The 16,168-nt window shown below is 47.9% G+C and overlaps 1 protein-coding gene across 1 annotated transcript; it reads left to right on the top strand.

Annotated features, from left to right (window-relative positions):
• Window positions 1–4,991: 4,991 nt before the first annotated feature.
• Window positions 4,992–5,753, top strand: LOC139269126 (putative nuclease HARBI1). The gene has a single exon (XM_070888227.1). The coding sequence runs from the start codon at window positions 4,992–4,994 to the stop codon at window positions 5,751–5,753; it is 762 nt and encodes a 253-aa protein (XP_070744328.1).
• Window positions 5,754–16,168: the final 10,415 nt, after the last annotated feature.

Raw genomic sequence — 16,168 nt, 5'->3', positions numbered from 1 at the left:
CCTGTCTGCTTGCTAAGGTGGATGTAAAAGATCCCATGGCACTATTGTGAAGAATGGGGGCGTTATCTGTGGTGTCCTGGTCAATATTTATCCTTGAATAAACATCACAAAAAACATTATCTGATCATTATTGCATTGCTGTTTGTGGGAGCTTGCTGCGTGCAAATTGGCTGCCGCATTCCCTACATTACAACAGTGACTCTACTCCAAAAGTACTTTATTGGCTGCAAAGTGGGGACATCCTAAGGTCGTGAAGCGTGCTACATAAAAGCAAGTCCGTTCTTTTTAAATCTACTGATCACTCTCTCCAAGGCCGTTGCATCTTTCCTATCATGTGGTGCCCAGAATTGGACAGAATACTCCAGCTGTCTTTAAGCCACTGGCTTCAATTTTACTAATCTATATTATGCAGCACTTTATCAAACTTCTTTTAAAAGTCCATATAAGAATTAGGAGCAGGAGTTGGCCATTTGGCCCCTCGAGCCTGCTCCACCATTCAGTAAGATCATGGCTGATCTACCTCAACTCCACTTTCCTGCACTATCCCCATATCCACTAATATCCAAAAATCTATCGATTTCTGTCTTAAGAACATAAGAAATAGTAAGAGTAGGCCATACGGCCCCTTGAGCTTACTCCGCCATTCAATAAGATAATGGCTGATCTGATCATGGACTCAGCTCCACTTCCCTACCCACTCCCCATAACCCCTTATCGTTTAAGAAACTCTATTTCTGTCTTAAATTTATTCAATGTCCCAGCTTCCACAGCTCTCTGAGGCAGCGAATTCCACAGATTTACAACCCTCAGAGAAGAAATTTCTCCTCATCTCAGTTTTAAATGGGCTGCTCCTTATTCTAAGATCATGCCCTCTAGTTCTAGTCTCCCCCCATCAGTGGAAACATCCTCTCTGCATCCACCTTGTCAAGACCCCTCATAATCTTACACATTTCAATAAGATCACCTCTCATTCTTCTGAATTCCAATGAGTAGAGGCCCAACCTACTCAACCTTTCCTCATCCCCGGAATCAACCTCGTGAACCTTCTCTGAACTGCCTCCAAAGCAAGTATATCCTTTCGTAAATATGGAAACCAAAACTGCACGAGGTATTCCAGGTGTGGCCTCATCAATACCCTGTATAGCTGTAGCAAAACTTCTCCACTTTTAAACTCCATCCCCTTTGCAATAAAGGCCAAGATTCCATTGGCCTTCCCGATCACTTGCTGTACCTGCATATTATCTTTTTGTGTTTCATGCACAAGTACCCCCAGGTTCCACTGTACTGCAGCACTTTGCAATCTTTCTCCATTTAAATAATAACTTGCTCTTTGATTTTTTCTGCCAAAGTGCATGACCTCACACTTTCCATTATACTCCATCTGCCAAATTTTTGCCCACTCACTTAGCCTGTCTATGTCCTTTTGCAGATTTTTTGTGCCCTCCTCACACATTGCTTTTCCTCCCATCTTTGTATCGTCAGCAAAGTTGGCTACGTTACACTCAGTCCCTTCTTCCAAGTCGTTAATATAGATTGTAAATAGTTGGGGTCCCAGCACTGACCCCACTAGTTACTGATTGCCAACTAGAGAATGAACCATTTATCCCGACTCTCTGTTTTCTGTTAGTTAGCCAATCCTCTATCCATGCTAAGATATTACCCCTAACCCTGTGAACTTTTATCTTGTGCAGTAACCTTTTATGTGGCACCTTGTCAAATGCACCACATCCACTGGTTCCTTTATCCACCCTGTTCGTTACATCCTCAAAGAACTCCAGCAAATTTGTGAAACATGACTTCCCCTTCATAAATCCATGCTGACTGCCTGAACGAATTTTGCTTTTCCAAATGTCCTGCTACTGCTTCTTTAATAATGGACTCCAACATTTTCCCAACTGGTCTATAGTTTCTTGCTTTTTGTCTGCCTCCTTTTTTAAATAGAGGCATTACATTTGCAGTTTTCCAATCTGCTGGGACCTCCCCAGAATCCAGGGAATTTTGGTAAATTACAATCAATGCATCCACAATCCCTGCTGCTACTTCTCTTAAGACCCTAGGATGCAAGCCATCAGGTCAAGGGGATTTATCTGCTTTTAGTCCCATTATCTTACTGAGTACCACCTCCTTAGTGATTGTGATTGTGTTAAGTTCCTCCTCCCCCCCCCCGCCGCCCCCCCCCCCCCCCCATAGCTCCTTGACTATCCACTGTTGGGATATTGTTAAGTGTCCTCTACCATAAAGACTGATAGAAAATATTTATTCAGAGTTTCTGCCATCTCCATGTTCCCCAACACTAATTCCCCGGTCTCGTCCTCTAAGGGACCAACATTTACTTTAGCCACTCTTTTTTTTATATACCTATAGAAGTTCTTAAATATACTCAAAGACTGAGCCTCCACAGCACTCTGAGTGATGAAGTTTCTCCTCATCTCAGTCCTAAATGGCCGACCCCTTATTCTGAGACTGTGACCCCCGGTTCTAGGCTCCTCGGCCAGAGGAAACATCCTCCCTGCATTTACCCTGTCAAACCCTGTAAGAATTTTGTATGTTTCAATGAGATCACCTCTCATCCTTCTAAACTCTAGAGAATATAGGCCTAGTCTACTCAATCTCTCCTGATAGGACAATCCCCCCATCCCACGAATCAGTCTGGTGAACCTTTGTTGCACTCCCTCAATGGAAAGTATATCCTTCCTTAGGTGCGTTCTCATCAGGGCCCAATATAATTGCAGTAAGATGTATTTACTTTTACACTCAAATCCTCTTGTAATAAGGCCAACATAATATTTGCTTTCTTAATTGCTTGCTGTAACTGCATGTTAACTTTCAGTGATTCATGTACAAGGACACCCAAGTCCCTCTGAACAACAACGTTTCCCAATCTCTCACCATTTAAAAACACTCTACTTTTCTATTTTTCCTACCAAAGTGGATAACTTCACATTTCTTCACATTATATTCCATTTGCCATGTTCTTGCCTACTCACATAGCCTGTCTATATCCCCTTGAAGTCTCTTTGCATCCTCCTCACAAATTACATTCCCACCTAGCTTTGTATCATCAGCAAACTTGTATATGTTTAATTTGGTCCCCTCATCCAAATCATTGATATAGCTGGGGCCCAGGCACCAATCCTTGCGGCACCCCACTAGTTACAGCCTGCCAACCTAAAAGCTACCCGTTTATTCCTACTTTGTTTTCTGTCTGTTAACCAAGCCTCAATGCATGCTAATGTATTACCCCCAATCCCATGAGCCCTAATTTTGTTCAATAACCTCTTGTGTGGCACCTTATTGAACGCCTTCTGAAAATCCAAATACACCACATCCACTGGTCCCCCCTTATCTATTCTGCTAGTCACAACCTTAAAGCAACAGATTTGTGAAACATGATTTCTCTTTCATAAATCCATGTTGACTCTGCCTAATCCTATTATTATTTTCTAAATGCCCTGTTCCATGTCCTTAATAATAGATTGTAGCATTTTCCCTACTACTGATGTCAGGCTAATTGGTCTGTAGTTCCCCGTTTTCTCTCTCCCTCCTTTCTTAAATAGCGGAGTTACATTAGCTACCTTCCAATCTGTGGGAACCTTTCTAGAATCTATGGAATTTTAGAAGATAACAACCAATGCATCCAATTTCTCTATACCCACCTCTTTCAAAACCCTAGGATGTAGGGGATTTATCAGCTTTCAGTCCCAATAATTTCTCCAGTACTATTTTTTTACTAATACTAATTTCTTTCAGTTCCTCATTCTCGCTAGACCCTTGGTACTCCACTATTTCCGTGAGGTATTTCGTGTCTTCTTCCGTGAAGACAGACACAAAGGGGCTGAAATTGCCCCTCTTGGTAAGGTCTGTTAGCACGTCAAACCGGCTACCATGCTGCGGAGTGCAGTGGCCGCCAAGTTCTCGTGAAATGGCCACCACCATAGGTATTGCCCTGACGCGGCTTAGCAGTCAGTGTGCAGCACCGCACATCTTCCCCAGCCCCCCCGCACTTCCTCGGCGATGATGGATAGCACACCTCAGTGCATCATCACGGCACGCACCAGCGAGGTCCCGGACCGGAAGCCCTATTGCCCTTAAAAAGTTGTCCAGCCGCTCAGCGGTGCCAAGAGTAGGATTTTTCGAGTGGTGGATCGTTGCTGATTCACACTGCCGGAGTGCCTTAAAGGGTTGGTGATTTAGTTGGATTTATTGTCAGCGACTTTGTTTCGTTCTTTGAGTAGCAGTGCAAGGCTACAGTGCGCCCTGCTTAGCGAGTGCTGGAGGCACCTTCCACCTGCAGAACAGGGAGGCCACGTCGAGGAGGCTGTGCTTGTGGGGGTAGTGCAAGCAGGCCAACGCCTCCTGCACATTGTGCCTACCGCCGAGTTACAGAGCAGAAGGCAGTGCTGGGGGCAATGGCCGCAGGCATCATTGTGAACCAGCATGGAGAGAGCCAGGGAGATAGCCACAGAGGGCAAGCAAGAGAGGTGCCACATGAAGGCCCTCAGCAAGAGCCGCCAACAAGGAGAGTCTGTTAAACCGACCTCTCCCACCAGATAATGTGCGAGCAGCCCAGGAGGCAGCCTACAGTGGAGTCAGATGCTGGGCAGCAGCAACCTGCAGAGTTGGAGGAGGCAGAACAGCAGCAAGGAGCAGCCAATGAGCTACCTCACATAGCAAGATGGCCACACAGAAGTGGGGGCAAGAGGGCATATCACGGAAGGGTCTTCCACCATCAATTTGCATACAATGATATGAGTGATGATTAGCTCCTTCGCAGACTGAGATTCCGGAAGGACTTTATCACTGAGATCTATAATCTCCTGCAGCCAGAATTGGATCCACAGACACGGGTGAGGATAGCCCTGAGTGTGGCATCGAAGGTCACAATAGCCTTCAACTTCTATGCCACAGGCTCGTTCCAAGCTACCACTACAGACATCTGCAGCATTTGTCAGTTTGCAGCCCACACAGTGATACGGGAGGTCACAGATACTATGTATAGGAAGAGGGCTGATTACATCTCCTTCTCCATGACCAGCGACCACCAGTTGGAGCACCAGGCTGGCTTCATGTGCATTGCATGCTTCCCCAGGGTCCAGGGGGTGATTGACTGCACCCATGTAGCTCTCAGGGCATCACACCAGGCTACTGAGCAATTCAGAAACTGCAAGGGCTTCCTGTCCCTCAATGTACAACTAGTTTGCGACCACAACTGCAAGATAATGCATGTGGATGCCCGGTACCCTGACAGCGCCCACAAATCATTCATACTGCGCCAGAGCAGTGTGCCACACATCTTCACTGGTCCCAACGAACATTGCGGCTGGCTCCTGGGCGACAAGGGCTATGCGCTGACCACTTGGCTCATGACTCTTCTGCGCAACCTGAGAACTGAGGGGCAGGTGGCCTACAATGAGAATCTGACGGCCACCAGGGTCATCATCGAACACACCATAGGAATTCTGAAGCAACGGTTCCGTTTCCTCGACCACTCAGGGGGTGAGCTGCAATACTCACCTGAGCATGTCTCCATAGTCGAGGTGGTCTGCTGCATGCTCCACAACCTCGCCATCATGAAGGCGCAGACATTAGAGGACGACGCAGCAGTGGCACCTGTGCAGGAGAAGGAGGAGGAGGAGAAGGAGGCTCAGGAGGAGGAGCAGGAAGTGGGTTGGCAGCCACGCAGGAGGCGGCGTCCCCATCCTGACCCTGCAAAGGAAGCTCAACACCATCTCATAGCTGCTCGCTTCACATAAGTCAATGCCCACAAGCTGCATCTGGCCATTTCCATAAGCTAACCTGTGAGCCCTCTTCAAAATCAATCCCGCACACTGAAATGATAGACCTATCCTTACAGTACGCTGCAGTGTCTCCTCTGTGGCTGCCTCAAGGCTTTGGGTGTGTGTAGAGGAAGCTGCAGATGTCCTTCTTGGAAGCCCTCTGTCATGTATCCTACATGGTTACTGCTTGTACTATTACAAGGTGTGCCACCAGAGGGCACTGCAGTGGGAGACTTGTAGGTTACCTGTACAGGTGTGCCAGGCCGAGTTTAAAAGGCAGGCCACCAGGTGTGATCCTCACTCTGGCGTTATCAATAAAGGACTAAGGTCACTACAGTTCAAATACAACATATTGCTTTGTGAAGTCATTATCAGAGCATCTAAAGACATAACAATTGGCAACAAGATTACAGACCTTCACGCGAAAATGGCTACCCTTGGTACGTTGCAGCAGTTCACCGATGGTGATGATTGGGACGCCTTTATGGAGGCTCGACCATTTCTTCACAGCAAACGACCTGGCAGGCGACAACCCGGCCACACTGGCTGATAAGCGCAGAGCTATCCTACTAACCAGTTGTGGACCCACTGTCTATGGCATCGTCAAGGACTTGCTGGCACCAGCGAAGACAACGACCAAGACGTATGAGGAGCTTGTAACACTGATCCAAGAACAGCTCAAGCCCAAAGAGAGCATCCTCACAGCCAGACACCGGTTTTACACCCACCGACAGCCCGAAGGCCAGGAAATCGCGAAATATGCTGCAGACCTCAGGAGACTGGCGGCACCGTGTGATTTCGGCGACCACCTCACCGAAGCGCTGCGGGATATCTTTGTCATTGGAATCGGCCATGAAGGCCTTCTTCATCAGCTACTGTCTGCGGATACCACAGTCACACTGCAGAAGGCCATCTCCGTCAGCCAGGCATTCAGGACCTCGACCTGCGGCCCTCGGCAGATGACTCATACCCAGGACTCAAACCCGGCAAGCACTGTGCACAGAGTGGCGCCTTTTAGAGGCTGGACTATAGAACGTGAACCTTCTCAGAGAAGAGAGAACAGGCCCCCGAGTCCCTTAATTCAGAGTCCGCCGAGGGGGGCTAACCGAGTAGCTCCATACTGGCGTTGCGGAGGGAATCACAGGGCTCACCAGTGCCGTTTTAAAGACTATGTGTGTAAAGTCTGCAGCACAAAGGGCCATCTCCAGCTTATGTGTAAAAGAAATATGACTCACTGTGTTGATGAAGAGTCTGCAGATGGCCATGAAACCAGCACGGATTATGAAACGATAGTCAGAGAGGCAGCTCAGCCCAACGATGAGGTGTAAGGCATGTTTACCTCCACCACCGAGTGTTCCCCATTGAGGATGGAAGTCGAGGTAAATGGCGTTCCAGTCTTCATGGCAGTGAACATGGGGGTGAGCCAGTCAGTAATGAATCAAGAAGCCTTTGAGAGGTTATGGACAATCAAGCTGAACGACCCAAGTTGGTCCCGGTTCAGGCAAAGCTGCTCACCTACACCGATGAACTTATCCCAGTCGTTGGTAGTGCCTATGTAAAGGTACTCCATGATGGCGCGGTGCACAAGTTACCTCTGTGGATTGTTGCAGGTGATGGACCAACGCTACTCGGAAGAAGGTGGATGGAGAAGATCCATTGGAAGTGGGAAGATTTCATCCCACCAGCGATCGACGTCTTCCGCGCTCAGAGGCAAAGCAAGCCCTCATCTAGGGTGGACCCGGAACCAGAGAGCAGACCAGCACAGCACCCGAGGCACAGACCGCTCAGCACGACCGCGTGGAGATGATCCAGCTGAGACGACCCAAACGCACCTTCCAGGCTCCAGTTGCAGGACTCCAGAGGAAGAAAATCAGATCCAAAGGCGACTTCCCAGCTTTGGTGGCAGAACCCGGGGAGAAGAGGATCACAGCAGTCGACATCGTGGATGGAGGAAAGATGGCGCCCAAACCACAAGGTGATGCTCTGAAGAAAAAGATGGCGGCAGCCAGACCCCCACAAGGAGAAGCGCTGATGGAGCAACACCTGGCACAAAACGGAGAAGAGGATTGGGGTAAACATAGAAACATAGAAATATAGAAACATAGAAAATAGGTGCAGGAGTAGGCCATTCGGCCCTTCGAGCCTGCACCGCCATTCAATTGAGTTCATGGCTGAACATGCAACTTCAGTACCCCATTCCTGCTTTCTCGCCATACACCTTTTCCCCCAAGTAGTAAGAACTACATCTAACTCCTTTTTGAATATATTTATTGAATTGGCCTCAACAACTTTCTGTGGTAGAGATTTCCACAGGTTCACCACTCTCTGGGTGAAGAAGATTCTCCTCATCTCGGTCCTAAATGGCTTACCCCTTATCCTTAGACTGTGACCCCTGGTTCTGGACTTCCCCAACATTGGAAACATTCTTCCTGCATCTAACCTGTCTAAACCCGTCAGAATTTTAAACGTTTCTATGAGATCCCCTCTCATTCTTCTGAACTCCAGTGAATACAAGCCCAGTTGATCCAGTCTTTCTTGATATGTCAGTTCTGCCATCCCGGGAATCAGTCTGGTGAACCTTCGCTGCACTCCCTCAATTGCAAGAATGTCCTTCCTCAAGTTAGGAGACCAAAACTGTACACAATACTCCAGGTGTGGCCTCACCAAGGGCCTGTACAACTGTAGTAACACCTCCCTGCCCCTGTACTCAAATCCCCTTGCTATGAAGGCCAACGTGCCATTTGCCTTCTTATCTACCTGCTGTACCTGCATGCCAACCTTCAATGACTGATGTACCATGACACCCAGGTCTCGTTGCACCTTTTCCTAATCTGTCACCGTTCAGATAACAGTCTGTCTCTCTGTTTTTACCACCAAAGTGGATAACCTCACATTTATCCACAATATACTTCATCTGCCATGCATTTGCCCACTCACCTAACCTATCCAAGTCACTCTGCAGCCTCATAGCGTCCTCCTCGCAGCTCACACTGCCATCCAACTTAGTGTCATCCGCAAATTTGGAGATACTACATTTAATCCCCTCGTCTAAATCATTAATGTACAATGTAAACAGCTGGGGCCCCAGCACAGAACCTTGCGGTACCCCACTAGTCACTGCCTGCCATTCTGAAAAGTACCCATTTACTCCTACTCTTTGCTTCCTGTCCGCCAACCAGTTCTCAATCCATGTCAGCACACTACCCCCAATCCCATGCGCTTTAACTTTGCACATTAATCTCTTGTGTGGGACCTTGTCGAAAGCCTTCGGAAAGTCCAACTACACCACATCAACTAGTTCTCCCTTGTCCACTCTACTGGAAACATCCTCAAAAAATCCCAGAAGATTTGTCAAGCATGATTTCCCTTTCACAAACCCATGCTGACTTGGACCTATCATGTCACCTCTTTCCAAGTGCGCTGCTATGACATCCTTAATAATTGATTCCATCATTTTACCCACTACCGATGTCAGGCTGTGACCGGTCTACAATTCCCTGTTTTCTCTCTCCCTCCTTTTTTAAAAAGTGGGGTTACATTAGCTACCCTCCACTCCATAGGAACTGATCCAGAGTCAATGGAATGTTGGAAAATGACTGTCAATGCATCCGCTATTTCCAAGGCCACCTCCTTAAGTACTCTGGGATGCAGACCATCAGGCCCTGGGGATTTATCGGCCTTCAATCCCATCAATTTCCCCAACACAATTTCCCAACTAATAAGGACTTCCCTCAGTTCCTCCTTCTTCATAGACCCTCTGACCCCTTTTATATCCAGAAGGTTGTTTGTGTCCTCCTTAGTGAATACCGAACCAAAGTACTTGTTCAATTGGTCTGCCATTTCTTTGTTCCCAGTTATGACTTCCCCTGATTCTGACTGCAGGGGACCTACGTTTGTCTTTACTAACCTTTTTCTCTTTACATATCTATCGAATCTTTTGCAGTCCATTTTAATGTTCCCTGCAAGCTTCCTCTCGTACTCTATTTTCCCTGCCCTAATCTCCTTCTCTGCTGAGTTCTAAATTTCTCCCAGTCCCCGGGTTCGCTGCTATTTCTGGCCAATTTGTATGCCACTTCCTTGGCTTTAATACTATCCCTGATTTCCCTTGATAGCCACGGTTGAGCCACCTTCCCTTTTTTATTTTTACACCAGACAGGGATGTACAATTGTTGTAGTTCATCCATGCGGTCTCTAAATGTCTGCCATTGCCCATCCACTGTCAACCCCTGAAGTGTCATTCACCAATCAATCCTGGACAATTCACGCCTCACATCTTCAAAGTTACCCTTCTTTAAGTTCTGGACCATGGTCTCTGAATTAACTGATTCCTTCTCCATCCTAATGTGGAATTTCACCATATTATGGTCACTCTTCCCCAAGGTGCCTCGCACAACGAGATTGCTAATTAATCCTCTCTCATCACACAACACCCAGTCTAAGATGGCCTCCCCCCTAGTTGGTTCCTCGACATATTGGTCTAGAAAACCATCCCTTATGCACTCCAGGAAATCCTCCTCCACCGTATTGTTTCCAGTTTGGTTAGCCCAATCAATATGCACATTAAAGTCACCTATAATAACTGCTGCACCTTTATTGCATGCACCCCTAATTTCCTGTTTGATGCCCTCCCCAACATCACTACTACTGTTTGGAGGTCTGTACACAACTCACAACTCCCACTAGCGTTTTCTGCCCTTTGGTATTCCGTAGTTCCACCCATACCGATTCCACATCATCCAAGCTAATGTCTTTCCTTATAATTGCATTAATTTCCTCTTTAACCAGCAACGCCACCCCGCCTCCTTTTCCTTTCTGTCTATCTTTCCTAAATGCTGAATACCCTTGAATGTTGAGTTCCCAGCCTTGGTCCCCCTGGAGCCATGTCTCCGTGATGCCAACCACATCGTATCCGTTAACTGCTATCTGCACAGTTAATTCGTCCACCTTATTCCGAATACTCCTCGCATTGAGGCACAGAGCCTTCAGGCTTGCCTTTTTAATACACTTTGACCCTTTAGAATTTTGCTGTAAGGTGGCCCTTTTTGTTTTTTGCCTTGGGTTTCTCTGCCCTCCACTTTTACTCATCTTCTTTCTGTCTTTTGCTTCTGTCTCCATTTTGCTTCCCTCTGTCTCCCTGCATTGGTTCCCATCCCCCTGCCATATTAGTTTAACTCCTCCCCAACAGAACTAACAAACACTCCCCCTAGGACATTGGTTCCAGTCCTGCCTAGGTGCAGACTGTCCGGTTTGTACTGGTCCCACCTCCCCCAGAACCGGTTTCTGTGCCCCAGGAATTTGAATCCCTCCCTGCTGCACCACTACTCAAGCCACGTATTCATCTGAGCTTTCCTGCGATTCCTACTCTGACTAGCACGTGGCACTGGTAGCAATCCCGAGATTACTACTTTTGAGGTCCTACTTTTTAATTTAGCTCCTAGCTCCTTAAATTCGTCTCTTCGGACCTCATCCCGTCTTTTACCTATATCGTTGGTACCAGTGTGCACCACGACAACTGGCTGTTCACCCTCCAGTTTCAGAATGTCCTGCACCCGCTCCGAGACATCCTTGATCCTTGCACCAGGGAGGCAACATACCATCCTGGAGTCTCAGTTGCGGCCGCAGAAACGCCTATCTATTACCCTTACAATTGAATCTCCTATCACTATCGCTCTCCCACTCTTTTTCCTGCCCTCCTGTGCAGCAGAGCCAGCCACTGTGCCTTGAACTTGGCTGCTGCTGCCCTCTCCTGATGAGTCACCCCCCTCAATAGTACTCAAAGCGGTGTATCTGTTTTGCAGGGGGATGACCGCAGGGGACCCCTGCACTACCTTCCTTGCACTGCTTTTCCTGTTGGTCTTCCATTCCCTATCTGGCTGTGGTCCCTTTACCTGCGGTAAGACCAACTCGCTACACATGCTAATTACGTCATTCTCAGCATCGTGGATGCTCCAGAGTGAATCCACCTTCAGCTCCAATTCTGCAACGCAGTCCGTCAGGAGCTGGAGGCGGGTACACTTCCCGCACACGTAGTCGTCAGGGACACCAGAAGTGTCCTTGAGTTCCCACATAGTACAGGAGGAGCATATCACGTGACCGAGCTCTCCTGCCATGACTTAACCCTTAGATACACTTAATTTGGCGACAACAATGTTGACAGGTTACTTACTGATATAAAAAAGAAAAAGAAAAGCTACTCACCAATCACCAGCCAATCACTTACACCTTTGGCTATGACATCACCTTTTGATTTCTTTCTACTTCTTTTTTGCTTTTTCTCCCGGCTGGAGCTGCACCGGCTGGGCCTTTTGTCGGCCTCACCAACGCCACAAACTCCCGCCTCTGACTGCCGCTGCCTCTCACTGCCGCTGGGCCTTTTGTAGGCCTCACCAACGCCACGAACTCCCGCCTCTGACTGCCGCCGCCTCTCACTGCCGCTGGGCCTTTTGTAGGCCTCACCAATGCCACGGCTTTCTTAAAGCAGGCCTGCAACCCACCACACTTAAAGGGACAGTTCCACATTCTCAATCAATGTAAGAGCAACTGTGAGTTAGATGTAAAATGTGCAACTGATGATCAGAGTTGTGTACATGCAATAAGCAAAGAAAAGTCGCGCGATCGCAATCGGAGCTGCAGGTTATTTACCATGAGTAATGAAACATTGTGCGATGTAGGATTTCAATGCACACAGTCAATGCAGCAGGCAGGCACCCATCGGGCGCAAACAGGTCCAGTGAGCTACCCACTGTAGTAGCCTACGTCCCTGGGACCAGAGTTATGCACCATGGAGTTTGGCCACAAGCAGCCAATACATACAAGCTGCAGAGCAAGCGATCTCAGGAGGGCAACGGCAACGGTATCGAAACCCTGCCCCTGATCGGCTCCACCTCTCAGGCACCCGATGGCACCAACCGCCACAAGCCTGAAAGAGCAAACTGCGCTCAGGCGCAGCCCCCAGAACCTATCGCCACCAAGGCCACACCCGGGAACGAAGAGTCACCCGCAACGGTTCTCCCAAATGGAACCAGGGCTAGCCAGGATCCCAAACCAAATAACGCCCAGGCAAGCAAGTCAGTAGTTCCCTGTGCACTGCTAGACGACTGCTCCTCAGGGAGCAGCAATGACCTGGGGCGCAAGGAAAGGACAGGGAGGTTACAGGCATCTGTGAACCTGCCCGATGCTAGGAGCAACCACAAAGGCCCTGAGAGCAGGCAACATGAGCCAACCGGGTTCCCACTGCCAGCACTGGGCAACACGCCACCACCAGATTACCTGGACGCCATCCAGCAGTTCTGATACTAGTTTGTCCTCACGCACCGGTGCTGACACCAGTACTGATTCCAAGTACATATATATCAAGTATGTACCTCATCAGTCAAATGTACTTGTCTCACAGCTGCACCACAAATGTAATGATGTAAATGCAAATTTTTTTTTCTGGACTCGAATGTATATGAATGTAATGAGACACTGGCATAATCTATATGGTGGGGGAGAGAATGGAATGATTATGGACGCACAAACAGAAACCACCAGCATCTCTACTGCCAACGAAACACCACCAACTCACCCAAGATGGAAACAACCCTCCAAGGGTCAACCAGATAGAGCTAAGCCTAGAACACAGTCAATGCATGAAGGCGATTTGCACGAAAAGCTTGGGGGAGAGTGATGTCATGTATCCTATATGGTTACTGCTTGTACTATTACAAGGTGTGCCACCAGAGGACACCGCAGTGGGAGACTTATAGGTTACCTGTACAGGTGTGCCAGGCCTTGTATAAAAGGCAAGCCACCAGGTGTGATCATAGAAACATAGAAAATAAGTGCAGGAGTAGGCTATTCGGCCCTTCGAGCCTGCACCACCATTTAATAAGATCATGGCTGATCATTCACCTCAGTACCCCTTTCCTGCTTTCTCTCCATACCCCTTGATCCCTTTAGCCATAAGGGCCATATCCAACTCCCTCTTGAATATATCTAACGACCGGCAATCAACAACTCTCTGCGAAACAGAATTCAACAGGTTAGCAACTCTCTGAGTGAAGACGTTTCTCCTCATCTCAGTCCTAAATGGCTTACCCCTTATCCTTAGACTGTGACCCCTGGTTCTGGGCTCCCCCAACATCGGGAACATTCTTCCTGCATCTAACCTGTCCAGTCCCGTCAGAATTTTATATTTTACTATGAGATCCCCTCTCATTCTTCTAAACTCCAGTGAATACAGGCCCAGTCGATCCAGTCTCTCCTCATATATCAGTCCTGCCATCCCAGGAATCAGTCTGGTGAATCTTCGCTGCACTCCGTCAATGGCAAGAATGTCCTTCCTCAGATTAGGAGAACAAAACTGAACACAATATTCCAGGTGAGGCCTCACCAAGGCCCTGTACAGCTGCAGCAAGACCTCCCTGCTCCTATACTCAAATCCCCTAGCTATGAAGGCCAACATGCCATTTGCCTTCTTCAACGCCTGCTGTACCTGCATGCCAACCTTCAATGACTTAACATGACACCAGGTTTCGTTGCATCTCCGCTTTTCCTAATCTTCCGCCATTCAGATAATATTCTCCTTTCATGTTTTTGCCACCAAAGTGGATAACCTCACATTTATCCACATTATACTGCATCTGCCATGCATTTGCCCACTCACCTAACCTGTCCAAGTCACCCTGCAGCCTCTTAGCATCCTCCTCACAGCTCACACCGCCACCCAGCTTAGTGTCATCTGCAAATTTGGAGATATTACTCAATTCCTTCATTTAAATCAATGATGTATATTGTAAATAGCTGGGGTCCCAGCACTGAGCCCTGCGGCACCCCACTAGTCACTGCCTGCATTCTGAAAAGGACCCATTTATCCCGCTTCTCTGCTTCCTGTCTGCCAACCAGTTCTCTATCCACGCCAATACATTACTCCCAATACCATGTGCTTTAATTTTACACACCAATCTCTTGTGATGGACCTTATCAAAAGCCTTTTGAAAGTCCAAATGCACCACATCCACTGGTATCTCCCTTGTCCACTTTATTAGTTACATCCTCAAAAATTCTAGACGATTTGTCAAGCATGATTTCCCTTTCATAAATCCATGCTGACTTGGACCGATCCTGTCACTGCTTTCCAAATGCGCTGCTATTTCATCTTTAATAATTGATTCCAACATTTTCCCCACTACTGATGTCAGGCTAACCGGTCTATAATTACCTGCTTTCTCTCTCCCTCCTTTTTTAGGAAGTGGTGTTACATTAGCTATCCTCCAGTCCATAGGAACTGATCCCGAGTCGATAGACTGTTGGAAAATGATCACCACTATTTCTAGGGCCACTTTCTTAATACTCTGGGACGCAAATTATCAGGCCCTGGGGATTTATCGGCCTTCAATCCCATCAATTTCCCTAACACAATTTCCTGACTAATAATAAGGATTTCCTTCGGTTACTCCTTCTCACTAGACCCTCGGTCCCCTAGTATTTCCGGAACGTTATTTGTGTCTTCCTTCGTGAAGACAGAACCAAAGTATTTGTTCAATTGGTTTGCCATTTCTTTGATCCCCATTATAAATTCACCTGAATCTGACTGCAAGGGACCTACGTTTGTCTTCACTAATCTTTTTCTCTTCACATATCTATAGAAGCTTTTGCAGTCAGTTTTTAGTTTCCAGCAAGCTTCCTCTCATACTCTATTTTCCCCCTCCTAATTAAAGCCTTTGTCCTCCTCTGGAGTTATCAATAAAGGACTAAGGTCACTACAGTTCAAGTACAACACATTGCCTAGTGGAGTCATTATCAGAGCATCTAAAGACATAACACGCTTGACCAGCTGTGACCCTGGAAGGACCGGCTGAAGACTGGGCCACATCTTGTGCGCCTTCAGTTGGAAATGGCTGGGGCGAAGCCACGGTTAGCTGCAATTGTGCACTTGCAGCTCTTCACTCAGGTCTGATGTGAACCGGAGAGGCAACATCAGTATCCTAGTCCGAGGAGCCAGCACCACACCCCCGGGGCAGCACTTCACCTCCCCCACCAAGCTGCTGAAGCACAGGTCGGCGGTTGTGGTGGCACCGTTAGGCCCCCGGGTGATCCAGCCGTAATTGCAGCAGTTAGATGTCACGTAGCCTCTAGCTGAAACTGCATGACAGCAGCCATCAGAGACAAAAGCAGTCAGGTGCTCCGTGCCCTGTTTCCCAGAGTGCATGAGAACATTCTGAGCTTCTAGGGCAGCGGCCATTCTGTGCAAAGAAAGGTCAAGATGAACTCAAGACACAGCTGCAAAACCTGCCCTTTAAGAAGGCCAGGTAGCAGTTGCATCATTAGCATGATGCTTTGTATCAAATGGATAAGAGGGGAATTTTGCGGTCCAAACTCCACTCCGCAGGCTCACCGCTGTAACCAGC

This window comes from Pristiophorus japonicus, chromosome 8 (genome assembly GCF_044704955.1).
Source record: "Pristiophorus japonicus isolate sPriJap1 chromosome 8, sPriJap1.hap1, whole genome shotgun sequence".
In the NCBI taxonomy this organism is placed as follows: Eukaryota; Metazoa; Chordata; class Chondrichthyes; family Pristiophoridae; genus Pristiophorus; species Pristiophorus japonicus.
Note: the sequence above shows the minus strand (reverse complement) of the source record. Positions and strands in the feature narration are given on the sequence as shown.